General features: G+C 53.2%; 7 protein-coding genes and 2 non-coding genes across 9 annotated transcripts; 4 read left to right on the top strand and 5 right to left on the bottom strand.

The window, feature by feature from the left end:
• Positions 1-6269: 6269 nt before the first annotated feature.
• QC764_304240 (uncharacterized protein) lies at positions 6270-11704 on the top strand. Its single transcript, XM_062945542.1, has 3 exons — positions 6270-8841; positions 8901-9454; positions 9528-11704. The coding sequence occupies exons 1-3, from the start codon at positions 8094-8096 to the stop codon at positions 11139-11141; spliced, it is 2916 nt and encodes a 971-aa protein (XP_062801533.1). The 5' UTR covers positions 6270-8093; the 3' UTR covers positions 11142-11704.
• A 458-nt stretch (positions 11705-12162) lies between these two features.
• QC764_304230 (uncharacterized protein) lies at positions 12163-12680 on the bottom strand. The gene is made up of 2 exons (XM_062945541.1): positions 12521-12680; positions 12163-12463 (listed from the first exon to the last, which is right to left on the bottom strand). The coding sequence occupies exons 1-2, from the start codon at positions 12532-12534 to the stop codon at positions 12250-12252; spliced, it is 228 nt and encodes a 75-aa protein (XP_062801532.1). The 5' UTR covers positions 12535-12680; the 3' UTR covers positions 12163-12249.
• MRPL4 (54S ribosomal protein L4 mitochondrial) lies at positions 12656-13913 on the top strand (the record flags this gene model as incomplete). Its single annotated transcript, XM_062945540.1, has 2 exons — positions 12656-13579; positions 13641-13913. Exons 1-2 carry the CDS (start codon positions 12665-12667, stop codon positions 13911-13913), a joined length of 1188 nt encoding a protein of 395 aa, XP_062801531.1. The 5' UTR covers positions 12656-12664.
• A 221-nt stretch (positions 13914-14134) lies between these two features.
• On the top strand, positions 14135-14308 carry QC764_304210 (uncharacterized protein; the record flags this gene model as incomplete). Its single annotated transcript, XM_062945539.1, has 1 exon — positions 14135-14308. The coding sequence occupies one exon, from the start codon at positions 14135-14137 to the stop codon at positions 14306-14308; it is 174 nt and encodes a 57-aa protein (XP_062801530.1).
• An 845-nt stretch (positions 14309-15153) lies between these two features.
• GDI1 (Rab GDP dissociation inhibitor alpha) lies at positions 15154-16597 on the top strand (the record flags this gene model as incomplete). The annotated part of the gene is made up of 3 exons (XM_062945538.1): positions 15154-15400; positions 15481-16178; positions 16237-16597. 3 exons carry the CDS (start codon positions 15154-15156, stop codon positions 16432-16434), a joined length of 1143 nt encoding a protein of 380 aa, XP_062801529.1. The 3' UTR covers positions 16435-16597.
• Positions 16598-17027: 430 nt separating this feature from the next.
• On the bottom strand, positions 17028-17145 carry QC764_0051300. The gene has a single exon. It is a non-coding gene; the product is annotated as a tRNA-Glu (tRNA).
• Positions 17146-18196: 1051 nt separating this feature from the next.
• QC764_0051290 lies at positions 18197-18276 on the bottom strand. The gene has a single exon. It is a non-coding gene; the product is annotated as a tRNA-Asp (tRNA).
• Positions 18277-18310: 34 nt separating this feature from the next.
• Positions 18311-21374, bottom strand: OLE1_1 (stearoyl-CoA 9-desaturase). Its single transcript, XM_062945537.1, has 2 exons — positions 20468-21374; positions 18311-20406 (listed from the first exon to the last, which is right to left on the bottom strand). The coding sequence occupies exons 1-2, from the start codon at positions 20583-20585 to the stop codon at positions 19088-19090; spliced, it is 1437 nt and encodes a 478-aa protein (XP_062801528.1). The 5' UTR covers positions 20586-21374; the 3' UTR covers positions 18311-19087.
• Positions 21375-23166: 1792 nt separating this feature from the next.
• On the bottom strand, positions 23167-26043 carry QC764_304180 (uncharacterized protein; the record flags this gene model as incomplete). The annotated part of the gene is made up of 2 exons (XM_062945536.1): positions 23167-24969; positions 25051-26043. 2 exons carry the CDS (start codon positions 26041-26043, stop codon positions 23167-23169), a joined length of 2796 nt encoding a protein of 931 aa, XP_062801527.1.
• Between the last annotated feature and the right edge of the window lie 1753 nt (positions 26044-27796).

Genomic DNA, 27796 nt, shown 5'->3' with positions numbered 1-27796 from the left:
TGACAGTCACCTTACCGTCCGTCTTAGTCAAGAGCTTATGACCCCCAAGCCAACCATTTACCAACCTACTTACCGCAAAGATCATAAATACACACACACGAAAAAAAAAAAGAAAACAAGATTACTCAGCGGCCGCTTCGGCGGCTTCGTATTCATCTTTCGTGTAAGGTGTGTATGGTGTGGCCGGCAGTAAATACTCAGCGTACCTATGCAACCACCGCCGCCACTGGCCTGGTTCATCATCTTACAACTCACCTCTCACAAAACTGCAAAGCCATGAAATAAAATAAAACCAAATTAAATCAATCAATGAGGTCGACCGAGATACCGCTGCCCTCGTCGCCGCCGCCGCCGCCCCAGACACGGATTACGGGTTACGGGACCACGGCAGCCGACCCCCCGGGAAAATAAAAGGGGAGGGAGGGGGGCCGCGGGAGCATTGTTTAATTCCGTTGCTTCAACTCGGCTTTCGGCGTTATCTCCCACCACACAGCTCATTGTTCAGCTTGTATCATCAGTCATGGTCAGATAATTCGGAACCAATTTGAGAATATCCTGCGTATGCCAATCACGCAATGCAGTAAAAAAACCAAAAAGAATTAAAAAAAAAAAAAACTGGGTTTTCACGTTCTTCGCGCCATCGTGATCGTGATTTCTCGAGATAAATATCCAAGAATCTTGATCCTCGACGTATGTATAGTCGTCGCCCAAAAAAAAACCAACCGCGGGAACCTCCGGACCTGCCAACCCCAACCCCTCCCACATCCGTCCATCCGTCCGTCAAACTACCCGAGGATGATGATGATGATCGATCTCTTTGTACATACACACCATCAAAACACTGTGTACATACGGGTAGACTCCGGGCGGCGGCGGTAAGGCACCCGGCACACCGTGTTGTAAACTCGATCGAAAAGAAAAAAAAAAAAGAGGAGCACACACACACACACACCACACAATGAACTGCCGACCAAATAAAAATAATAAAAAAAAGGGTCCGGCGCGATGACGTTTATTTCAATAGACCATGTGTCGGTCAATATTCGGCGCCGCTTGTCGAAGTCTACAGTGCGGAATCTCGTCCGCTCCTCCTCCTACTAGATAGAAAGAAGTCTAGATAGTACACTGTGCGCGAAAAACAAGAGGGAACAATAACCTTTTTGGTGAATCTCAATGACAAAAAAGTTGTGGATAAAAAAGAACCAACCCACCACCACCGAACCGCCACGCACAAACCCCGGTTCGAGATCTTGCGTTACACAAAATTGTACAAATGCCCGATGCTAGAAACATGTCATTGGACGCAGCGTGGGGGTTGAGAAAAAGTTGGCGGTTGCAGCAAAAAAATGGGACGGTCGGTCGGGGGAGAGAAAAAGAAGCGGGGAGAGAAGCAAAAACCATCAGATAGACAGACCAGACCGCTTTCCACCCCCTTTCCCGACAACAAACATAAACATAACATCGCCCCCTTTTCTTCTGCGACAGCGGCAGTTCGAGCAAAAGAAGGTCACGCGTCCTGTTTGAAACTCTTCTTCCGGCACCCGAGGCGGCTTATTAAGAAATTTTGTGACAGTTGCCAGCCACTGGCTCTCAACAAACGGAAAAGGGAAGAAGGAAAAAAAAAAAAAAAGACAAGCGGCGATGTGCCAAACAGGGTACAAGCCCGGAGCGAACTCCGATGGCAAGGTGTGGACGACTGGGCATGGGTGCGCAGGCGCCGCCATGACTCGAGGGGGCTGGCATTGGTCTGGTAGTCAGCCGAGATCCCAACTATGTTGGATATCGAAGATGGAAATCGTCTTGAAGCAGGGAAAATGCCTTCTTTTCGTCGCTGTCATGTCATCGTGACGATGACCAAGTTGAGTGCGCATTTTCATCAAGCGGAGGCTGTGGTGGTGGTGACCGCAGTGTTCGGTACGAAATACAGCCCGTGTATCGTAATACGTGCCCGTTTATTGCCCAGTCACATCTCTCAAGGGTGAGTGAGCAGATATGTGTTTGAGGTGGTGCTTAGCCAGCACCGGCACTGTCGGTCTGCCCTGCCGACCAATGACGCTCTCATTTGCCAGGCTCGTTCTCACCATTGGACGCCAGAACCATTGAGTGCTGTGTGAGCTATCACCAGCACATGCTTCTGACCAACTTATTTTCCTGTTGTGCGTCCGCACACTTGGCCGCTTTTCTCTGCGGAGATGGTGTCAAAACAGCAGGTGAGGAGCCGGGAGCGGGAGCGGCCAGTCTTCTCCGCGGACTATGTTCGGTATTCTGTAGACCCACAACCCATTATCTAATCATCTTCCAGACAAATAGCCTTATTAGTGGCGCGTACCGCGTGTACAGCACATTGTATGTTTTTGGCTTCCTTCAGACCGATGTTGGCGTATGGTGTGCGGTTAAAAACACATCCCCGTGGCGATCGACGGATGGCGTGGCTTCGAGGACGGCTTACCGTTCTGGGCAGTGCCGCCGACATCGCACCGTTTGCTGTCAAAGGCGCGGGCAGAGTGCCGGGGAATGATCGATAGCGATGATATTAAAACCTTCATTTGTTCCACGACTGTCTATGATTAGTGGTGAGGTGACATTGGAATCAAACGATTCCAGGGTAGAGCAGAATCGTATCTAAAATTCGTGGGGGGACAAGATGGCGAGTGATATCTGGATGTGATCTATCGGCCGGATCTCGGTCCTCAATTGCCGTGAGGTGTTGCCGAAGGTAGGTGTCGTGTATTGACGCATCATTAGGGGCTCTATACTGGTGATGAGCAAGGCATTTCCAGATAAGATGGAATGCTGCTGATACAAAAAAAAAGAAGATCTCGCTTGCCGGCTTGCCCAGTACCTGGCGTTGGAGCGTGGTCCGCTGTTCCGGAGATGAGCACAGGCGGCGGAGGGTGGGATTGCTGCGGCATCTTGCCTGCTTTGAGAGCGGGGGTGATGATGCAACCATGCCGCCAATTGCCCATCATCTGCTGCGCGCCTGTCGTACAAGGCCATGTACAGAGGATCAGTGGGTGAGCAAATTGTTTGCAGCACTGGTGATCTGGAAGAGATTTCTCGCTTGGTACCGGCTTCCAGGAATTCTGGCCGACATAGGACCGCTGGCTACTGATTACACAGCAGCAGCCCTGGCCAACAAGAGAGTCCTACCGAAGGACTGTTTTGTTGTTGAAGGTTGGTGACGGGATTCAACAGTGCTATGATGAGGTGAACTCGTTTTTAGGTTTTGCTCTGGCGTGTCTGGGGTCCCACAGAGTTCGCGCATCATGAACGCCACATCGACCAGGGTTCGACGACGGACGGGACGTGTTGGGTCGGTTTTATCGCCGGGAATGGATACTCGCGCCAATCGTTCGCTGGATTCAGCCAAAAGTTGGGGGAACGAGACCAGATGAGGGGGCCCTTTTTTTTGTGGGCAGCCAGACGGGGAGGCTTGGGACTTGGGAACTTCACCCCGCCATCGATTTCGAGATATGAAAGCCAATTCGGCCCAACCATGGAACCCAGGGTAGCTCCCTTCCTGTCGACCGTCGACCTTGGGCTCCCAGTGACAGATGGCTAGCGGTTTACCTAGGTTAGCTTTCCAGTCTGCCTGCGTCGGGTGTCTGTCTGCCTGCCTGGCAGTGGCAGACGACAAGCCACGGACTAAATGACTTGCAACTCGGACCACCACCCCACATGTTGTTTAAGCCAGCACCTCTAGCCGATGGATAGCGCCGGCGGCACTCGAGGTTGGATCTGGCAGGTGTTGTCGTTGTCGTTGCCGTCTCCGTTGCTTTCTCGTGAGGGGAACGCATCCAGGCCTGACTCGCCGGGCGAGCGACGTGGCATGTTGTTGTCGCTGTCGGCTTTTCCCCCGACGCCGATATGAAGGGCGAACAACACCCAGTGCAGGGCTTGGCGTCTGGCTAGGTGGGCGGGCGTTGTGACGTTGTGAGGGTGAGCGAGGCCGGGGGATTGTCTTGACCGCAACGGACGGGTGAGGCCGTGATGGCTGTGAGCGTCCCGAGCCGGGAAGAGAATTCAAGGTTGAGGTTTGTGTCCATGATGCGATATGATATTGCTTTTGATATGTGCTGAAGAGATCTTGGTGGAGCTCCCGCGCTTCTAGAAAACGCCCCTCAATCCATCGGGGCCATCTCCAATTTTTCCCTTTTGATGTCGCACAGAACCCGCAGGTGTGGGTTCACGATGAAGACCCTCCCAGAGCCTCACGGAGACCGTCCCACCTCGCCCGCCGTCTGCTCCCCTCGGATCGCCCAAAGAGCATCTCCACTCGTCGTTAGTTGATCGATCCCCCTGGAGGGGCCACTTTCACCCGACGCCGTGCGCGGGATGCCAGGACGCGTCTCGAGTCCAAAGTACCTACCTACCTACCTACCAACCCCCCGTCTTTGGGCTCTTGGGTTGTCAAGTTGCAACGAAGAATAATACTCGAGTTGGCGGCTGTCGCGCGCGCGCTAGGAAAATGGGGAAATGTCCAGATCTGTCCAGGCTGTTTCTATTGATCGATGCCTCAAGCGCATTGTGCAGTAGGGACGTTGTAATAAGGCATCGTGGGCTAGAGGATAAACCATCATCCACCAAAGAAAGAGGGGCCAAGAGCCCCGCCATGGCTCGAAAGACCCTGAGGCCTGAGGAGTGAGAACCAATGAGTCCCCGTTGGGCGAGTCTGCATTCCATTCCAAAAACACAGGGAAGCTATGCGGTGTTTCAGCGAGAGTGAGAGGATCAGACTTTGTTGACGGTATTCGCAGAAGGTGAAGATTTCCGTCAACACATACGGGACACAGTGCGGCGTCAGCAACACCTAGATGCCAAGCAATGAGCCCCCTCTTTCTCGGCATCAAATTCCTCTGCTTGCCCCCTGCACCGCAACGACAAGCCGAGGCAGAAGTGGAATGGATGGAGAGTGGCAGGGCAGGGATGCATGTCTGGGGCGGTTTCGCGTGCGGCTTTCGCTCACCACCTTGACTCGTGGAGGCTGCACATCATCACACCAATTCAGTCAGGAGCGAGCCACACCCGGACCACAGCGGACATCAAGGGACTCATTCTGCCAATTCATACAGAATGTGGCCGTCTGTTGTTTTGTGAAGGGCGAACGGCACGCTGCACGATTGCATAATATATGCAAGTGCCATGAGCTGACCACCCCGTTGATGATTTGTTGCTTTGCTGCCGCAGATGGGCGTTGGCGGGCTTGGTTGTACGGTGTAGTAATATTACGTGGGACTGTAACCACCACCTCCCACCACAAGAGAGGTCAGATCTCGTTATATTTCCAGGGCGTTGTTGGCTGTCAAGGTGATCGAGTTATGAATGGGAATTCCAAGGAAGAACAGGCACAGCATCCGACAGCCGCTGAGATAACCGAACTACCCGACGGAACCAATGCGGCACAATTCCTCACCGCAAGTTCTGCGACGATTCGGTCGTTCCGCTGTCCACGCCATCCACGCCATCACGGCCTGGGGTCATGGATCTGATGGCTCTCAGACGACCACAACAGCAGAGGGAGAAGTCCGTCTTTCTCGTCACCGAGGCCAGGTGGTGGTGCGTCTGATCCTGTTGGCCGTTGTTGTCATCGTCGTCCAAGAAAGTGCTCAGACTTGGAAAAATCGATAGACAAAAACACCATCGAGAATTTGCCCCCTGGCGGCCGATTATTAACAAACACGGAGATGCCTCTTTGGGTGAGGCGATGGCAGTCATCCCGAGAAGACCGCGTAACAGAAACTGCGAGAGAGAAAAAAACCCCGTGACCGCTCTTGCTGCTGATCTGATCGTCGGCCAGCGAAGACACAAAAGGTGAGGCGAGAAGAAGTGTAGGTTTGATGTTGATGCGGTTCAAGAGTCATCAATATCAGATCACCAGCATATCGAGATAGGGTAAAAAACTACAAGAGAAGTAGCCAGTCATAGCACCGATCCAGCACTTATTTAAATAATGTCTGTGAGTATTGCCAGTGGACCACCCCTTTTGGACAAAAAGTACAGGATTACGAATCCGCGTATTTCCAATACATTCAAACATGTCGGCGGGTTGTGGGCGGTAACTTCGGGATTGGTGGCGGCGTCGTCGTTTTCGCAAAGAGCACACAGTACAAACCGAAAACGTCACAGACAGCAGGCGGCGATGCTTTTGGCATAGTGCCCATCTCCTGTGATACTTGTCTGGGCTAGTGTTTCCGCGAGACTGGAAGCCCCTCCGCTCCCGTCGACTTCCGTTTGGAAACATGGCCATTATCCAACTTGTGATGAGTGGATGCTGGAAAAGCACGCATCAAGTTATCAACACCACGGCAGGAATGGGCAAATCTTGCCGCTGGATAAAACAGCCAAGGTCCTACCAGTCTGATCACATCTTGGACTGCGGATGGCGTCTGGGCCTTCAACGCCACGTCTCGGGCCTAGAGCTCGATGGCATTTCGTATCAACATTGGCTGTCCATGGCGGTCCTTTGGGCGTCGCTGGTTGCCGTTTTGAAGCATCACATGTATCGGCAACCACCCTACTGGACACCACCCAACCAGTGTCCTTGCTCGGAGCGTGGTTCCTCCCAGCCCAGTCCCTGCCTCTGCTATCCCACCTCAGACCACTTGCCAAGGACGTCCCTTTGACCACCACCACAGGTCCCTGTCGCTACCGCCTGCCGCCCAAGTACGCCGTGCATGCCGCACTGTATTGATGAGGTCACCGCCCAGCCCTCGTCCGTCGAGTCGCTTTGTTGCAAAAATTCAGACATTTCGGATGCGGTACCGGGACATTCTGTAACAGGCGGGCAATTCATATGTGTAGAGGTGAGGGCATCTTGATGGGAGTAGTATTTGTAGTCTGCTGATTCAACAGAATCTCGGAGTAAGCAAAACTTTATTCCTCGAGATGAAGTAAATGGCTTTTGCCCAAGTCCGGGTACGAGGGGCAAGCCAATGTGTGTGCGAGTAGGTAGAAACACGCTTCCGGTCTTTTTACATGGCCGCCAAAACAGAGGAGGACCAAAGGGACGTGACTTGCCTCTTGTAACTGTATTTTTTTTTATTCTTATTTTTTCAGTTCTTTCTTCACTTGCTCCCCCTGGGCATTTTTACCCTGCCACCTGCCAAAAGATACCGCCAGACGCAAGTCAAGTCTCTTTTCTTTTTACCTGAGTGCCGGTCCCCATTCCCTTCCCTTGTTTTTATCCACTTTCACTTCTTTTTTCCCTCGTCCACATCCTGTCTGCGCGACTGCCCAAACCAAAGCAAAAGCACAGCAAAGCAAAGCCCTTTCTCCTTTCCCTCGCCAGCGTCGAATACCCAAAGACCTAATCGACTCGCACAATTGGGTTTCATCAAACTCGCTCCCCACCGCTCAAAAGGCTTGATTTCCGGACGATTCTCCATATTTCACCTGGGAAATTTTGGGAGGACCCTCCACCATTGCAATCCCACAATTCCCACAATCCCAGCTCGGTCCCCACCAGGCTGCTCCCAGGAGGTACCCAACGGCTGCCAGCCAGGAACTGTATAACCCACCCACTGCCCGCCGGCCGCCATCAGCAAGTACCTGACAGCTCCCCTCACACACCACCCCCCAAAACCCAAATCCAGCAGCACAAAAAGAGGCAGTCTCCACCCGACTTTCCACTCAAACCTCTCCATTTCTCTCCACTCACCACATCTTTTTCCTTTGAGCCTCAACTTTCCGCTTAAGGTAGGGTATTCTCCACCCACGAGCACCACCACCATCGACACGCGCCAACCTTTGACGACGACGCATCATCGCGACAATTGTTGCACAGCCAGATCACCTTCCGGCGCATCGCATCTGACCTTCCATCAGAAGCCTGTCGTCCCGGTTCCGAGTCCTGCGACAGCCGACAAAGGAACAAACAGCTCTTGCTGCCTGCCCCCTTCTGCCCAAGCGAGAGCGCGCGCCGACTGAGGCATATCATCACCCCCCGTGCACACGACGCGTTGTTGCATCGCCCGTCCTCACGAGTAGCACCGACTACTCTTCCCCCAACGCGCGCAAAAGAGCCCTTCGACGCCCCCCAAGGCCTCGGATGGTTATTCTGTGCTCGCCACTTTAAGGTATTTGTGTGACGGATTATGGAAGGTCTGCCAAACGGCTCGGCGAATGTCATAAACACGTCGACGGCTTCGTATTCCTCTCAGCCAGCCGTGTCACAGCATCCCATCCAGCAGCAGCACCAGCAGCAGCACCACTCCACGGGCCTCCCTCCGCAGACCCTGCCGCCGCTCCAACCCAGCCATCCGGCTATGCAACAGCCTCCTTACGGGAACTATCCCCACGGTTCTCGGACGCCTTCCGCTCCCAATACTCCCGTCACCAACAACATGACCAGCTACCCGCCTCCGCCCAACCAAAGTGCTGGACGCGGCGCTGGAAACTACCCCATGATGAACAACAGCTATCCCACTCAGGGCTATCCCGCCAGCACCTCCACCATGATGCCGAACACCACGGCCGCTGCCGCGCATCCTCAGCCAATTGCCCCGGCCCCATCTCCGGCCGGCGCCCGGGCTCCACCTGTTCTCCGCCCGATGCCGGCTAGTGGAATGCCGCAGGCTGGCATTAGCTCCCCCTACGTTCAGAGCCCCATGATGGGCCAGAACGGCATGCTGCCCGAGGGTGGCGACCAGCCGACTCACGTTGTTGGTTCCCAGGGCCGCAGAGGTATCCTCCCTAGTGCTCCGGGCCGGCCTGCCGCTCCTGCTCCTGGCACCACCGCCAAGAACCCGATCCCCCAGAAGGATGCGGACGGCAAGTTTCCTTGCCCTCACTGCACTAAGACCTATCTTCATGCCAAGCATCTGAAGCGTCATTTGCTCAGACGTAAGTTGACTCGACTGAAAGCGCTGTGACGTGTCCTGTAGCCTAACGTGTATTCGTAGACACCGGCGATCGCCCCTACATGTGTGTCCTGTGCCGCGACACCTTCTCGCGTAGCGACATCCTCAAGCGTCACTTCATCAAGTGCTCGGTTAGACGTGGCAACCCTACGGGTGCGAGCCATTTGTCTCACCCGCAGGCGCACGTCAAGAAGAATGCTGCTGCTCAGCAGAAGGCCATTGAAGGTGAGGTGAACCACATGAATGGCATGCCCAGCATTCCGGGTGACGGAATGGTGCAGCATCCATTTGGCCTGATCTCTGCCCCCGAAGCCATGACCAACATGGCCAACGATCAGAATCAATTGTCGAGATCGAGCAGCATTAACCGAATCGAAGACGCCAATCGCGATAGGAGAAGCATGACTGGGTCTGTCATGGGCGCGTCGACGCGTCCTGGCAGCTTTGACCAGACTTATACCGGCGGCGACGTTTCGAACAACATGACGGCCAACATCAACCCCCAGCTGGCGAACTACAGCATGCCCCAGAACGGGACCGGCATGCCCTTCCTCGGCGGCCAGGGCGGCGACCAGTGGGCGCAGATGTTCTCACAGGCAGGTGCGAACCATCCCACACCCCATTTCATATCTCTTCATTAATGTGTGGAAAGACCTAACTTGCGAACAGGAGAAGGCGACCGCGGCCAAGCCCGATCCTAACTCTGGCTCTGCGCGAGCGGTTGGCATCATTCCGGGCGACACAGCCACCGACTCGTCGACGTTCCCCTCATGGGGAATTCCGCCCTCGTATCCTAACGCCTATCACCACCTGTCCCGCAGAATCATCGAGTTTTTGTGCCCCACCTCTGATCCCACTAATCCCACTGCCCAACTCGTCAACCATCATTTCCAGCCCGACAACATTCGACATTTCTTGGAACAGTATACCAACTATCACGTGCACTTTGCTACCGTCCACATTCCCACGTTCCGCGCCCTGGACGCCTATGTCGGCCTTTTGGCTGCTATGTGCATCGTAGGCGCATGCTACTCGGACCGAACCCCCCCCGACAACATTCGGGAGATTATGGAAGTGCTCAGGACCTCGTTTGAAAGCTCATCTCTTTTGTTCAGGGCTTCACTGGCTCAGGATGAGGGATTTGCGCAAACCTATGACTGGGCATCCAACTCGGCCCTGGAAGAGTTCCAGGCAATCGCACATGTTCAAGTTTTGTTTACCTGGCACGGTACCGCAGCCCAACGCCAGAAAGCTCGGCGAATTTGGCCTCTAATTGCCAATCTGGCTCGCAAGGCTGGATTGTTACACCTTTCGCAAGGAGAATCGTCTTTCAGCCCTCTCCACCAGTCAAGCTTTGCCTCGCAAAACTTCCCAGCTTCGCAGTTTGATTGGCAACGCTGGGTGGGTCAGGAGGCTCGTGTCAGAACTATGTATCTTATTTTCATCTACGATGCGGCTTTGGGGCTCTATTTCAACTGCGGTCCCGAGTTCACCCCATTCGATCTTCGGCTCCCTCTCCCTGCGGATGACGCAGCGTGGGAGGCGAGCAACGCGGTTGAGTGTGCTGAAGCTCTGGGGCTCTGTGGGCCTGCAGCTGCCGAAAGACGAAATCCCGATGGCACTCGACGTACGACACAACCCGAAATGCGCATGGTTCTCAAGGCGTTGCTCGACAACAGCTATCGAGTTTTGCCGGGGTCGACCAACCTCTACGGGAAATTCATTCTTATTCATGCCCTACTCGACATCCTGAGACAGGTTCAATTGGAGGGCAGGAATGCCATCAGTCGATCTAGCACCCCTTTGCCGACAAACGCCTGGTTTGTGGATGCGCAAGGAAGCTCTGTTCCGCATGGTAGTGGTCGCACGACTCCCACGGATATTGCTGCGAACCTTGTCGATCCGCAGACTTTGAAGACGTTGATAACGGCTTTGGACAAGTTCAAGGCAAACTGGGATCATGACATGGCAGTCCAGTTCCCTCCATCGGCCGCGGCATATCTTGGACGGTATGGATTCTGCAGGGACGGCATCCATTTTTACTGGCTGGCGACCCATCTTTTGAGGACAACACGGCACGTCGATCTCGTCATGAACCCCGATCAACGATTTGCACGCGTCATCCACATGCTAAAGTCGGTCAAGAATTGGGTTCTTACAGATGGGGCTGCGCGGGGGGAGGATATGGGATCAGTGGGGGACATCGATGAGGCCTACGGTGCGGTGGACACGACACTGGACATGACTCAACTATTCAGGCGTCTCCCCTATACGACGAGGTAGTCACTCGTCCGGAAATGCAACTCGGTAGCGGAGAGAATGAGAGGAATATCGGCATAATAGCGACCCAGTGTGCTGGGCACCGCTCAACAAACTGCATCAACGGCGTTTTAATGCTCATTTTGCTTTCTCACAGTCAATGGGGTGGTCTCGTTTAGTCTTGTATTCATTGTTTTTCCTGCGGTTTCTCTGCTTTTTTCCTCTCTTTTGTGTTTTGCGAGCTGAAAGTGGGTTTTCCGAGCTTATGATGATCTGGGTGTTCCTCTCCCTCCGATACACGCACGGGTGACACATCCCCCAAAAGTTTCGATTCCCCCTCCGTTTGCATCAGATGGGTCACAAACTCGGCGGTTTGCAGTTTGCATTTTCTACAGACGTGGATGGTGGGCTTGGCGGTGTGGGCGTCTTCAATTGATCAATGCGGATGGTTCATCAGATTCTTAGATTTCTATCTCTTTTTTTCCTCGTCTGTTTTATGGAGTGTGTTATGGGGTGGCGTGGCTTTGCATTAGACAAGTTTTTATTCTTCCCAGAATTCTCACCTGCAACGAACGATCGAACGAACATAGACTTGGGGATGGGGGGAGGGCAATAAGCGGGTGGGTAGTGGAGGATGGGTGGATGGATGGCGGAGGATGAGGAAATAGATGCTGCTGTGAACATGGTCAGTGAACAAGTTCCCTGGAGTGGGGAGGGATGTAAAAAAAATTAATGATAAAAAAGTTGAATGGGAGGGTGGGAAAAGTCAAGGGAAGGGTTTGAAAAGGGGATGATGGTTGTGGGGAGGTTGAAATGGGCGAAGAGTGGGAGTCGAAAAGGAAAACTGGCTGGACAACCATTGTACATCATGTCAGAACATATTTACATACGTTTTTACTTTAGAAGCGGAGGTCAACAGAGCGGAAGGGTGTGAGTTGTTATAAGGGAGTTTCTTGTGCAAGAACGATGTGTGGTAGAGTGGTCATGGTGTCTCTGAGAAAACAAACAACTGGAAGCAGGCCTGTTCAACATCACGACTTGGATTCCCTGCGAAGATTTCAAATGAGCAAGCGCTGGCTGGGTATTTGTGTATAAATTATTTATTTGTTGTATTTTCAGCCCCTGCCGGATATCATTGCGTTGGTGATGTTGATGAGGAAGGCTTTTCCCTCGGTACAGAGTGAATCTTTGGAATCATCTTGTCGAGCTCGGCCTTGTCCTGCTCGGTGGGGGTGTAGCCCAGCTTTTCCTCTGCCTTGTCTGAGAGCTTGAGACCGATGAGGCCCCAGGCGAGGAGGCCGAAGCCGACGCCTAGTCTGGCTCTGGGGGAGAGGCCTTGGTAGGTTCTTTTGGAGACGTTAGTGGATGGGGTGTTTGAGGGAGGGGAAGGGGATGGGACGTACTGGAGGAGGGTCATCTTTTTGCTTTGTCTTTCAAGGATTGAACAGACGGTGTATCGTGCAGTCGGCGTCGTGCTGAAGTGGTGATGGCTTCAGGGCGATGGCGGTGGAAATAATATGCAAATATCCAGTTTCAAAGCACTCCGTATGCACCTATTGGTGGGATGGATTTCAACGAGAGAGCGGAAGTTCCCGTTTGACATTTCCACCGCTGGATGGGAAGGCGCTCGGACCACCCAAATTTTGAAAGTGGTAGTTTCTCAAGCAAGCCAGCTCCAAGTTCAGCAGCGGCTTTTGCTTTGCTCGTGGGGACCTTTTGTGACCACCGCCACGACCACCGACCGCTCGACCCAAGCCAGTATACAGCGTCGACGTCGGCCAGGGGACGAAATTTGGGATTGCAGTCATTTCATTCCAGCTAGAGGAGGGAGGAACCCGAAACCACACGAACACGAACTACCTACTACTTACTACCACCGGCGAACAACCTCTCGAACCGAACGATATATCACCACCACCATGGCCACCGCCGCCGCCTCAGCTGTCCGCCCCTCCCTGGGCGCAGCCTTCAGACTCACACCCTCCCCCTCCTCCGTCAGGATATCTCACCCACTGTTATCCCTAACCCGCCCCATGTCCACGACCGCCCCCCTCCTGAAAAGACACACCTACCCCGGCGCGCGCTCCAACAAGGACATGTCCAAATCGCGCGGGCAGTCGGCCCTCCGCCGGACCGGTCTCCGCTGGAGGCTCTCCATGTCCGACGACCCGCTCCCCAAGCCTCGATCCCGCGAGGAGCTGCCTCCTGTCGAGGTCGACCCTGATCACGGGCTGTGGGACTTTTTCCCAAACCGGGAGACGGTGGCGGCTTCGCCAGAGGATGACATGAAGCATGGGCGGGGGTGGATGGTGGAGGAGCTGAGGGGGAAGAGTTGGGAGGATCTGCATAGGTTGTGGTGGGTTTGCGTGAAGGAGCGGAACAGGATTGCGACGGGGGCGTGGGAGAGGGAGAGGGGGAAGATGGGGTTTGGGAAGAGCGAGGCGCAGGGGAGGGATAGGGAGGTGAGTTTACCTTGTTGGTGGGAAAGGGAGGGGGAGAATGTGTGTGCTAATGAGAGAATAGGTTCGGGTTACGATGCGCGGTATTAAGCATGTGTTGACGGAGAGGTTTTATGCTTGGGAGGATGCGGTTAAGTTGGCGGAGAGTGATCCTGAGATTGATTTGAGTGGGAAGGGGAGGGCTTTCACGCCGAGGGAGTTCCTTGAGGAAGAGGCTGCTGAGGCTAAGGTTGTGGATTACCTTGTTGAGGAGGAGGTTGCTGAGGTTAAGGCTGAGGAGAAGGCTGAGGTACCACCACCAGAGACGAATGTTCAGGGCGAGGCGGCGAGGTTATAAAGGGGAGGTTGTACCCTGTGTATCAACAGCAACACAAATGACACCACCGCAACCACGAGTTAAAAGACCGTTGAACCGATGTATACAGATGGATGGACGGCATCATCGGGTTTCTTCTTGTACAGATAGTGTATTTGAACCTCTAGACAAAAAGACATTATTGTGATGTGAAGTCGTCTGGGTCGGCAAACTTGATGGCTTCCAGGTGTGCTAAATGACCCATGAGCCGAGACGAGGGACCTAGACCGCCTGTCCTTTCAGCGTCGAATCAAAAGACGCCATGGTGCTTGATTAGCTCAAAGGAGACCCCAGAATGCGGGGCTGCCACTCGCCGCCCCTCCTCCCCACCAAGAGGCGAGCGACAGCAAGCAACCTCTCCCTCCCCCTCCCCCTGATGAATGACAATCTAATATTAAGCCCAACATCGAGAAACCATCTGGCCAGCTGCTAATAAGCTCTTGCCAGCCCATCAAATTTCCACCGTAATCCCGGCCCTTGTTTTGTTTCCTGTTCTTCTTGATTTGCAATCTTGTGGGAAACCCTTTTGTTCTTTGGGAGCTGTCACGGTCCGTCCGTCATCTATCTTTAATAGGGAATATAAGTTCGACCCACCTGCCCGCTCAAACCCCCTTCGAGCTGCTTTAGCTTGCCCACCTGCCAGACCAAACACACACGCCCAAGCTACCTACCTGAAAGACCGCCCATTCTCCATTAAACTCTAACTTATCCATCTATCTCTCCATCCAACAAGAAACGAAAACCGATTTTTAGAGAAGCAGACAGAAAAAACGCAAGCATGGCTGAAGAGATCGCCCCAGAGTACGATGTCATTGTGCTGGGCACCGGCTTGACCGAATGCATCCTGTCTGGTGTGCTCAGTGTCAAGGGGAAGAAGGTGTTGCACATTGACCGCAACGACCACTACGGCGGGTGAGTTTGTTGTTGTTGCCCCTTGGGTGTGTTTCTGTATTCGAGAAAAAGAACCGTTGAGCTTACGAACGCGCCCCCCCTTTTTTGAATAGTGAGGCTGCTTCGGTTAATCTTGAGACGGTATGCATTCTTTTCTTTTCTATCGCCTAATCCGTCTGCTGCTGTTATTGTAGGCTGTTGAGGTCGCTAACATGTTCCTCGACAACAATAGCTCTACAAGAAGTATGGCAACTACACCAAGGGCACCGAGCCCTGGAAGGAGTACGGCCGCCTGAACGACTGGAACATCGACCTCGTCCCCAAGTTCCTCATGTCCTCGGGCGAGCTTACAAACATCCTTGTCTCGACCGACGTCACCAGATACCTCGAGTTCAAGCAGGTTGCCGGCAGCTACGTCCAGCAGGGTGCGGGAAGCAAGGCGACTGTTGCCAAGGTCCCCTCGGATGCCGGCGAGGCTCTCAAGTCGCCCCTGATGGGCATCTTCGAGAAGCGCCGCATGAAGAGCTTCATTGAGTGGGTTGGCCAGTTCGACCTCAAGGACTCTGCGACACACAAGGGTTAGTTATGGTCACAAGGGGGAACAAAGATCGGGTGGTGCAAGACATTTTGGCTGACAAGCAGTGATAACTCCCCCCAGGCCTCAACATGACCACCTGCACCATGAAGGAGGTGTTTGACAAGTTCGGCCTCGAGGCCACGACCAAAGACTTCATCGGCCACGCCATGGCTCTCTACCAGACCGACTCGTACCTCGACAAGCCCGGCGTCGCCCCCGAGGCCATCGAGCGCATTCGTCTGTATGGCAACTCGGTCGCCCGCTACGGAAAGTCTCCCTACATCTACCCCCTCTACGGCCTCGGCGAGCTCCCCCAGGGTTTCGCCCGCCTGTCGGCCATCTACGGCGGCACCTACATGCTCAACACCAACGTCGACGAGGTGGTCTACGAGGGCGACAAGGCGGTCGGCATCAAGGCCACCATGACCAACATCGAGCCCGAGATGAAGTTTGAGACCAAGGCCAAGATCATCATTGGCGACCCGAGCTACTTCCCCAACAAGGTCAAGGTTGTGGGACACGTACTGAGGGCCATCTGCATCCTGAAGCACCCGTTGGCGAACACGAGCGACGCGGACTCGGCTCAGCTGATTATTCCCCAGAGCCAGGTCGGCCGCAAGAATGATATTTACATTGCGGTTGTGTCGTCGGCGCACAATGTCTGCCCCAAGGGGTACTGGATCGCGATTGTGTCGACCATTGCCGAGACGTCGGCCAATCACCATTTGGAGCTGGCGCCGGGGATTGAGAGGTTGGGCAAGATTGAGGAGCAGTTTATGGTTTGTTTTGTCTCTTGCCGCTGTTTTGTTAGGACGAAAACACTGACTGATGTAACAGGGCCCACCCATTCCCCTCTATGAGCCGCTCGAGGACGGCACCAAGGACAACATCTTCATCTCCAAGAGCTATGACGCTTCTAGCCACTTTGAGACGACCACGGATGACGTCAGGGATATTTACCGCCGTTTGGCGGGCGAGGAGTTGGTTGTCGAGGGTTTGAGGGAGGGCATTCAGATTGAGGGCGGTGATCAGTAAGCTGGGGGAAGAAGATGGGGTGAGGTAGATGGGTAGGATATTTTCTGCCAATGGGGAGGGGGGGATTGATGAGGAGGATTGATTGATATGTGATTAGTTCTGGGTCTTTTTTTCTGAAACGTACAAGCAAGCAATACACAAAGAGTTGAAAACCTTGTGGGGGTGGGGGTGAGGTGTGTATGTGTGTGTATGTGTGACCGTGTTGAGATGGAAAGGGGACGTGTGGGGGTGTATGATTGTGAGGGCTGGGGGGGGGGAGGAAGGAGGTCTTATAATTGTCTTGCTGGCATTGAAGTATGTCTCTTTTTCGAAATTGCCAGAGTGTGATGAGGGAGGGGTGGATGGGAGGTTTAAAAGGACAAACTACTTTGGTCGATTCCACAGATGAATGAATGAGAGGAGGTTGATGTTGCTGATGATTTGTTTCTCTGGTTGTGGTGCCCTCTTCAAGCTCGTCTCAAGATGGCCACAAAAAGGGGCCGCAATGGAGATGCGTTGGCACTGTCGATACCCATGTGAAAAGAAAGATAAGCAAGTGCCTACATGCCCGGCAAAAAAATGACACAGCAGGAAAAAATAAAAGCAAAAGAAGATTCCCACACCGGGGTTTGAACCCGGGTCTCCAGGGTATTAACTGCGCGACTCTCTGCTAAGAAGAGCAAGGAGAGAGGAGGTGAAAACCTGACATGCTAACCACTACACTATGTGGGAGTTTATTTGTTGGAAGGGTATGAGGGAAGGTGATATATATTTGGGTGAGAGAGGAAGGAAGCAGGGAGGGACGAGAGGTGGTAGGAAGGAGCGGTTGATTGCTAGGAAGGAACGGTTGACTGCTAGGAAGGAGCGAGGGGGGTTGGGTCGTCAGAGAGTCAGGGAAGAGGCTGTCCAGCTAGTAAGGTAAGTAACGGTAAGAGTTTGTTTTGGGTCGGTTTGATAGCTTTGTGTACCTGCTTTATGATGAATCTCTTACATGGGTCAAGGAGAGAGAAGCAGAGAGAACGGTGGGGTGATCAAGGCGGGCGCCCACATTGTTTGCGACTTGGTCCACGATGCTTGACTGCGGTACCATGAGGGTTAAATGATCCGCCATAAGTTTAGATGCAGTAGATTCTCTCTTTCTTAACACATTGAAGTGTAGACATGGTTGCAATGTCAAGTCTTCTGTCAACTAACACACAGGCGAAAGCAGATGTGTAATTCAACCAGGGAACTACATCGTGTCCCCAAAACAGACAGCTATCAAACATGCAAAGTCGCGGAGTAGCTACCGATTCGAGGGATTTCTGCGCTCGGCAATTGTTTATAAGTGGTGGATGACTTTGTGTTATCAGAACTATGAGACGATATATGCTCACTCCAGCTCGAGAGCTAGCCACCATCGACCCTGACGATAGCCTTGGACCAATGCGCTCAACGCCAAGATATGTATCGTAAACACCCGCATTGCAACCTACATTTCTATATTGCTGTAAAGTGTCTGGCAGGCGATGGAGTTGAAACTCTCCCTCGAGACGGCAACACGTACACACTGTTCCTTCACACTGCGATAGCCTAGCATCACACCCCCGGGCGAGTATACCTTACATGCTCGGAAAAACCCACAAATACCAGGTTCAGCTTCAGTTGTTCTATCCCCCAGTGCTGGTGAAAGTGGGATTGACCATGCCGACGAGGGTGTGCAGCATCCTCCCCAATGTCATTAATATATCTTCCTCCCGAAAATCTTCCCATCCAATCTACGACAAGTGCCAACACTTGTAAATCTTCCGTAGTATAGTGGTCAGTATGTGAGCTTGTCATTCCACAACGCTCGAGACCCGGGTTCAATTCCCGGCGGGAGAGATTACTCTGATCCATCACCTTTTTGCCCTTTTTACCCCCTTTTTTTTCCTTGCCTCTTTTCCATACGCCACCAACATCCCTTTAACATGCCTCACTTTCGCAGCCGACCCCCTCATATCTGATATTTCTTAGTCAAATCCCATTCAGAAGGCAGGGAGAATCCAAAGTTGTAGCCTCGGTGATGGAGCCAGTACAATTTTGGACCCCACGCCTCCAGCCCAATGTAACCTCACTTTTTCACAGGTCACCACAATTCATTCCCCCCTATCCTAACCTCCCCTCTGCTCAATCTTTGTTTACATTCACATCTACACCAGTCATTACTCTCCAACCAACACGCAGTCACACAATGTCAACGCAAAACCACGCATGCTGTTCTTTCACATCTCTTTCAACAGCAAAAACCAGAGTGATAGGTTGATAATAATGGATCTTTTGATTCCCAGAAAAAAACAGCTAAAACAAAAAATAAACACCAGTTCCAATGCTGTGCCCGATTTATTCTCTCGAAAAACGCCCCTTTTTGTAACAAAACCAAGGAAAAATGTATGGGACCACCACAGAAACAACCTCGTTATCAAGCCATGAAAACCAGCGTCGACAGCCAAAGTGTGTTCCTCCTTCTTCCACGTCATAATGTCCGACTAGCCAACTGACACCCAAGTGGTAGAAAGTCATGTCAGTTGCCGACTACTCTGGGGTGGCGTGATACCAAAAACTCCCAGGTCGCAGACTACCCCTTCTGAAACGCCGTCTGATCGTGGCGGGGGTTGAATATTGTACAATTCATGCCTTGTGTCAAGTAAAACACTTACGCAGCATCGGCAGTAGAAACGGGCTGAGGGATCTTGGTGGCCTGGTTGCCAGCGCGGACAATTCTTTGACCAGAGGAGTCGGTGACGGTCTGAACGTCCTTGTTCTCGGACTGGGCGCGCTTCCAGATCTCAACCTCGCAGCCGCCACGAAGAACGCCAACTCTCATGGTGGAGAGAAGGTTGTGGGCGCCGTTGGAGTGGTTGTAGACACCACCGTTGAAGACAGCAGTGGCGTCCTTACCAATGGCAGAGTTGATGAGGGTCTTGCCACCGGGGTGGTCAGCAATGAACTTGCCAACGTCGTGAATGATGCCAGCGACGGCAATCCAGGCCTTGCCGTTCTTGGACTCGGCGACAAAGTCGTCCCAGCTGACAACGGGCAGGTTCTCGAGAGGAATACCCCAGTCAAGAGTGGAACGCTTCTGGTCGAGCTTCTTCTGAAGCTGCTGGAGTCTGCCCTTCTCAATCTCGTTCTGGGGGAATGTCTTGAGGTTGTATGCGAGGCCGAGGAACTTCATGATCGAAATGAACCACTTGGTGGGGTCGTACTGCCACCACTCAATAGCGTTGCGGAAATCACTTGGGAACTCGTGGTGGAAGTTGTGGTAACCCTCACCAAGGGTGACGAGGGCAGTGATGACGTGATCTCTCGGTGAGTTGCGGTCATCAAAGGGCTGGTCGCCGAGCCAGTGGGCGAGGGAGTTGACGCAGAAGGTGGCCTGCTGAATGAAAAAGATGCGGAGGATACCGGCATAGACGAAGCCACCGGTCCAGTCGTTCCAGCCGAGACCGCAAACGAGGGTGGGAACAATCAGAGCCATGGTGATGACCGACTTGATGTAGTTGCGGTGCTGCCAAACGACAACGGCGTCATCGTTGAGATCGGTGATGTCGGTACGGCCGATACGGCGGGGGTTCTGCTTCATGACCATCCAGCCGATGTGGCTGTAGAGCAGACCCTTCCGGACGGAGTAGGGATCCTTCTCGGTATCGGTGTAACGGTGGTGAGAACGATGGAGACTGGACCACCACCGAGCGCTGCCCTCGACAGCGGCGGCGCCACCAGCGGCAAGGAAGATCTTGAGGGGAAGGGTGGCCTTGTAGGAGGTGTGAGCCCACAGGCGATGGTAGCCGGCGGTGATACCGAGGCCAGCGAAGAAGTAGTAGAGCACAGTGAAGACGGCCGTCTTCATCTGAAGTGGTACCCAGTACGAGGAGATGAGGCCCGTGAGGGGAATGAAGATGATGAATGTGGTGTTGAGCCAGTTGACGTGCTTGTACCAGTTCTTGGCGGTGATGGGCTGGTCGGTGATATCTGGTGGGAGTGTTTGTTAGCAAGGCCGGATCAGCCGGCTATCTCAAGAAGGGCAACTCACGGGGCTTCTTAATGTCCCAGTTCTTCTTGCGGATGGCGACATAGTCCTTGGTTCCGTCGGGGAAGGACTCGGCCTGGAGGACCGCCGAAGCGGGAACCTCAGATGACGACGACGCCATGTTGAGGGCGGAGGTCGCGGAGGTTGACAATATCGCGGGTCGATGAGGACGTCGGCCTTGGTCCTCTCTCGTCGTCGATGTTGTGTTGAGGGGAAAATAGAGGTTCGCGGAAGGGCGGTTATGGAGGGGTCTCAGGCAAGAGGAGAGCAAAAGTCAAAGCAGAAAGAGCTGGCTTGAATGTTTTATATGAAAGGATGCTTTGAGAAAGCAAGGGTCTAAGCTGTGGGTTTAGGCGGGGGGCGGCGGCGGGTGGGTTGAGGGAGGCCCGTCAGGATTGTGGTGACATGCCGGTGCTGGGTTCCTGGGGGGTACTTAATTCTGCACGCAAATTGGCAGGCCACCCAGGTCACTTTCCGTCCAGTTCTGTGTTCTGCATTCAACGTCAACGGATTTGCTCAACAGCGATTGGACCACCAGCAACAAGCAGGAGTGAGTCCAGCCTTTTGCACCTGCTTTCGCCTCTGCAGATTCTCGATGCTGAAGCTGGTGCTGTCAATCAGTGGGGTTATGGATGAGTGGCCAAATCTGCTCTCACTCATAACAACAAGGTTGAAATGGTTGGGAATATCTCTGGGATGATAGCCGATATCTCTCGAACGAGCTCCTGACACGATCAACACTGGCCGAGGTTTCGACCTTCTCGAGCAGGTCACAGCTGCATCAACTCTGCCGAGGATAGCATGTGGATGGCACCATGGAAGCACCATGGCACCATTTTTTGGTGGTGAAGCATATCCCCAGCCTTGAGCAAAGTGATTTTTTGCCGTTCCCAAATTTTGTTGAGGAAACTGTTGGGGGAGGCGTCCATGTTTGGGTGGGGGACTTGTAAGTCAAGGCCAGCTCTGATTGGCTGCCCATGAAGTCTGCATGTCCGCGACGTCGTCCGAGCTCCGCCTTTCCAGAAACGGCGTCCTGCCATCGAAAACTTCACGGCGACGGCTTTGCTCCGTCACTGTCACCAAACCCGGCCGTGGCAAACACCGCAACAGTTCCATGCCGGGCTCCCGCCAGAAAGAAAGCCAAAAAGCTCTGACGCAAGGTTTCCCCATATTCCGAGGGTGGAGGGAGAGCTCTATCTATCTTCAATCACATGTCAAAATCTCGAGCAATCACACAGCACAACGAAATCAGCACAAGCACCAACAGTTGTCAGTGTTGCTTGTCAGTCCCGTCACCAGTTCATCCCATCTTGTTCTAAGGAATCTCTCACAGGAAGCACGACGCAGGGTGGCCGTTTCTGTGATGCCTGTCATCTCGAACAGCCATGCGTTGTCTGTCTGGTACCTGCGCAGGGGAGTCGCCCAATGACAAGCTTCCCAATGAAAGTCACAAACCAAGATGTGCCCCTCTTTGCACCACTTGCCGTCGTTTGTGTTCGGGCGGAAGGATCCGTCGTGATTCGAGGCTGAGGTGGAGTTTCGCCTTGCCTCGACTTCAACACTTGGGATTTGCCAAGACGCCATCTTCAACAAAGGCCATCTGTTAGTGCCATCTCGACGTCACCGCATGCGGCACACACTGTGATGACAACCCCCTAACATTTACATGTCGAACCTCAAGGATACAGGCATACCAGAGTCTATCAAGCAGCAACTTTTCAGATTTCCAGTCGCCCCATTGCCAGCACCGGTGCTATCCTACAGCCAGCGCTACACAAACTCTCCAGACTCCTCAATTCTCGGTTCGTCTCTACCTAGGCGTTAGCCGCAAGGCAAGAACCCCCGGACAAGCGTCATGGGCAAGCCGGAGATCCAACGCCACATCCGCAATGCTGGGCAAGATCCAGCTTCGGCGCCCATGCTCCTTGCTCTCGCCACACATAGTGTATACTAGAGCCGCAACTCCGGTCACAGAGCATCCTCGCCACATTTTGACGTCTCAACTCTCTCCTGGCTGTCATCACCGTCAAATGACGCCAAGCGTGTCAACTAGCCTTGAACGACGGCTCACTTGGGATGACACCACAGACTCGCCAGCAAAAGCAAGGATACTGTTAAGTAATCACCTGACCTCACATCATGATATCAACGAAAAGACGTGACAGGGGAGGATACATTCAGCTCTCGTCCAGTTGGCCGTATCCCACCAGAACCGCCAATTCATCGTTGACAGACTCGTGTGCCTCACCTCAGTTTAGCAAGCACTTTGGACACTCTAGTCACAGTTGCTGCATCAGTCTTATAGTTTCAGGATCATCCAAACAAATGAATCAGCATCATTAGATCATATATATCATCATAGATAACGCATAACAACATGCCTGAAAGTAAACGCATAAATATCATAATCTCATCAAAAGCAGACGACCGCCCAATATCCTCCCAGCCTAGCCTCCCTCCCAGTATCCAATCCAATCACGCAACAGTCAACGAGACGAAAATATAAACACAGACTCGCTCGCTTGCTAACTTGCTTGCGCCCCATTGACCCATGTCATCAGCCCTGATAACAAAAGAAGAGTATGAAAAAGGAAAAAGACAACTGTGGTTGTCCAGAGATATCTGTCCTTTTCAATGACTCGATCGCTCGTTAGTCATTCACCATTGTCACGATCCCCATCTAAACCTTACCACCTCGTTCGTTAGGGAACAGACAGCAGCTGCGTCTGCAACCCAATCGTCTTCTCTAAATCCCCAGGTAATTCCCCATCCAACTCCATATCTAACTCGTCCTCTTCCTCATCCCCCATTTCATCCTCCTCCTCAATCTCCCCCTCGATCCCGCCACTCCCACTGCTCGTACTTCCCTTCCTCTGCATTCCCCTACTCCTTTGGTCGAACGAAAAGGCCCCTCCAACGTTATTTAAATCGTCCGGCCTGCCCAACCTCCCCAGACTAGTCCCCATCACCGCGGTATATTCCTCCTGTTGTTCCAAAGCCAGCGGTTGCTCCAAGTCTTTGTTAGTACTCGGAAACAACTTTTCCGTCTCCCTCAAAACCTCTACCCCCTCCTTCCCGCCCCCCAACCCCAGCACGCCTCCATCTCTGGGTGTACTCCCCAACTCGGTCATATCCTTCCCACTATCCGCCCTCGACTCGGGCGTCCTGAGCTCCTTCTCCCCTACCCCTACCCCTATCCCTACCCCTTGCTTAGGTATCTCCAACGTCTGACTCGCCACCATTCCATCAATCCCCCCATAATCACTAACCGCAATCTTCCCATGCCTTGGGCTAACCCTCTGCCTTCCCCTCTTGAAACCCCCCACGTCCGACTCCTCCCCAAGCACACTCCTAGGAGGCAAATCGCTGACACTCGGCACCATCGGCTTCCATCCCTCCCCCACACTCCAAGTATTAAACCTCCTCGCCCCAAACCTCCCCGTCGGTTCACAGCCCTCGTCCTCGTGGTTGCTCGGCTGCGGCGAGGGCGGGGACCTCCCCCTCGGCGGCGGGTAGAAATACGGATCTTCCGCAAAAGTCCCCCCGCCATAAGGGTTGGTAGGGCTGTTCGGCCCGATATACTGCCAATCATTCCCCATGTTCCCATTCATCACGTTCGGCGGCTGGCTCGTGATCGAGAATATATCCGACATGTACTCCTGTGGCAGGTAACTGTCCTCGTGAATGTGATGATGATGCGGAACGGCAGTCAACGGCTCCTCCGGCTCCGGGAACAGCGACAGCAGCTGCAGGGCCTGCAGCCTATTCCTCGGGTTGTCGCTCAGACAAATGTACACTATCCTCGCGAACCACGCCGGCACATCCACATCGTCCGCGATCTGCAGCGGTCTCCCTTGTGCTTCTGGCTCATCGTCTTGCGTCGCCAACGACCAGAGCACCATGCCGAGTTGGTAGAGGTCAGACTTGATCCCGATGTACATCGAGATCCGCTGATTACATTCAATCATCGGCGTTGCTTCTGGCGGTTCCCAACCCACCGGGCAACCCCGCCTGTTGATGTCGATAATCTTCGCGTCGCTGTTGTGATCAATAACAATGTTTGAAAGCGTGAAATCCCCCTGGACAAACCCGGCCTCGTGAATCTCCGACAGCCCAGCCACGATCTGCCTCGCCCATTTCTCGCGAATCGACCAAGGAAGAGGCGGGTGCTCATGGGCGTGATCATACAAGATGTCAATCAGCGCGCCCTGCTCAGCGTAGCTGATCAGAATGCCCGTGACGTGCTCCTCCCGATCGTCAACAACAACCCCATAAAACTGAATGACGTTCCTCGCCGAGCGCAACGAGTTGAGGGCGTTGATCTCGTAAAGAAACTCATCCACTGTATCCGGTCCCGGAATCTCCTTCTTGATCAGTATCTGCCCATTCACCCTCATCTTGTACACAAACCCCGACATGTGCGAGTCAAACTCCATCTCTCTCTCCTTGACCCGTCTACATCGCGTGTGCTGGATCAGACGAACTGAAGGATAGCTGATGATCTCCTGCGCGGTAGAAAAAAAATTGTCAGCAACCACCACCACCCCCCCCACCCCCCAAAAAAAAAAAAAAAAAAGAAAACTCACATTAACATCCTCCACAACATGCACATGCAACCTCCCATCCGTAGTCTGCAGCTTCAGGTTCGTCACCGTGTCATAAAACTGAATATCCATCAAACTCTCCCGAATAGCCTCGTAGATCTTTGCGCTTTTCTCCCTCTGAAACCTCGTCCCCGCCAGCTCCATCTCCAAGCTCCCCTCGGGCGCGTTCCGATAATCCAAACTAACCGTCACCCTCCTCCAGAGGTGCTCCTGCTGCCGGTACGTCACAAAAAACTTTTCCCTCTTGGACTTGTCCCGGAAGTGCATCGACAAGTTCAATATCCAGATCTGCTCCAGCTCGTCGTGGATCCTGGCCTCCCACTGCGACGTCGTGACCGAGTGCCTGCCGCCGTCGTCAGACATCGCCTCGCCGTCGTCGTCGGCGTCGTTGGAGTGGTCGTCGAATCCTTGCGCGGCTGCAGTATATCGCCCCCCGAAATAGCCTTCCCCATCAGTGTCAATGGGGAACGAGGGCGGCGGCACCGACTGCGACTGCGACGAATACCCCCCCTCGTGCGCAAGAAGGAGAACATCCGGCGCGCTAGTCCTTGGATCGCCACCACCGTTGCTGCTGCCTTGCACAACAACCCTCCTGTCCATTGACACTGCCCTCCTCTCCGCGGCCGTCGGTCGGATCGGCTCGAGCCGATGCCGTTTCTCGGACTGCTGCCTCTTGAAAGTTGGCGCCCGAGGCAGACCGGGGACTACCTTTCTACTTTGTCTTTTTCCGCTGCCATTTTGCGTGATATCATCCTCCAACCCACCACCACCCTGTATCGATCCATTCCCCCCCGCGTTGTTGTCGCGATGATGACCAAAGAGGTTGAGCCGACGCCAAAGACGACTGGTTTGGTTGTTGCTGTTGTTGTTGTTGTTGTTGTTGTTGTTGTTGTGTGGTTGTTGGTCGTCGTCACCGGAGGCTGGGTTGTTGTTGTCGGCACCGCTACTGCGTGTTTCGATATTTGGGAGGTCCATGGGGAAAAAAGAGGTGTCGAGAGGTATGTGAACAAAACGCAAGTTTTTGCTGCTGCTAGCTAGTTGGGTAGGTAAGGTGTAGAGTAGTTGGCGTTTTTGTTATTTTCCAGGCCACCCTGACAAACCACCGACATATATATATATATATATATATATAGATGTGTATATCTCTTTCTCAGTTTCGGCTCCCAACACTGACCCTATCCTCTCTTCCAACCGACTGGTATCGAAGCCGAAACAAAGTGTTTGTGGATCGTGGGGTAACAAAGTAAGCCAGTCAGTTGAACTACATCAAGCAACAGCGCGCGGATAAGCCATGCGGAGCGAGGAAGAGGGGTATTGAGTATTAGAAGATCATGGCGATTTCCAGGATTGTATACAAGCGGCAGATTCCACAGTCGCTGTTGTTGGGCGGGTAATTTTACTCGAGATTTGTTCACCAGCTGAATAACGCCGTGGGGTGAAACTTGGTCGTGTGATTCGCAAGAGGTTGATAGAAAGCGCAAATAATGGTTTGGTGAGAGTGTAATAGCGCTTGGAAGGTTGGATGGTGAACACAAGATGGAATGCACAGAAGAAAGAAAAAAAAACCTGACAGAACAAGCAACAGGTGTTAAATTGCCATAATGGACAGGAAGCAAGGCCTTTTGCTTATCAGGCTGGCACAGCACACAAGCAAACCCAAGTGGAAGGGCTCTCTCAGATGAGTGGAAGGTGGGCAGGGCAGGATCGAGGCTAGGTACTCCTCACGGATCTCCTGAGAGAGATTGTACCTCGTGGTGGACTAAAAGTAACGGTGAAAATGAGGGGGCATGGGGGTTGGTTCGCTAACTCTCTCCCTCCTCCTGCATGCTGCAAGAGAGACAACTCGAACTCGACTCGATCGGTGATGGTGGGACGACGGAGGCTGGGTTTCTTGGTGGGGAGGGGGAAGAAGGGGGGGAGGGGTGCAACACGTGTAACGAGCGCTGTGGGCTTCGAAATATGTACAATGCATGTACCAGTATATTCAAGTACCGTCTGTACTTTGCCGTGCCGCCGGGCTCTCTGCACGTATTCCCTACCTAAAGCCCTACAGCTGCTGGGTCGAGAACTGTGGTAGCCCTTCTTCATCATCGGCCGGTTGAGCGAAAGCCCGTGATGATGGATCCCCATGTCTTCTTCCGACGTTTGTCTCAAAACTTGAAAGTTGATCCTCAGATGAGATGTAAATAATGGGGTGACCGGGGGGGTTGACGCGGGAGCGTTGCGCCCAAGATCCACTGAGGGGTTGAACCGAGACCCACAGTGATGTTTATTGTAACCCCAGTGGATCTTGAAACTTGAGGTTATCGTGACCTGATCTAAAACATCTTCATCGGTAGGAAGGTGTCGACAGAGGTCAGCTGGTCAAAGCAAGACTCGACCTCTTTTCTCATCACTATCACTTTAAAACTCACTAACAAAGCCTGCTATTCTATTCCCCGAATTGGACCGCCAACCGTAGCCGTCTGCAAGGAAGATTCGGATCGGTACTCAGATCTTCAGCAGCAAGGTAAGCAAAGACACGGCGGTGTACATTGCTCGCTCCAAATCCGCCTCGTCATCCAGAACTATGATTTCATCCCATATATCTCTTTATTACGGATAACCACAGACACCGCCGGCCACGTGCCCTAGGTAATGTAGCTCATCGTCAGAACTGCAGGTTTCCCGTCCAGCCACGGCCCAATAATCCCATCATTCATATTTCTCCCCTAGGCCTGAACCTCTC

This window comes from Podospora pseudoanserina, chromosome 3 (assembly GCF_035222485.1).
Source record: "Podospora pseudoanserina strain CBS 124.78 chromosome 3, whole genome shotgun sequence".
NCBI lineage: Eukaryota > Fungi > Ascomycota > Sordariomycetes > Sordariales > Podosporaceae > Podospora > Podospora pseudoanserina.
The sequence above is the reverse complement of the archived record's forward strand: the minus strand, read 5'-3'. Positions and strand labels throughout refer to the sequence as shown.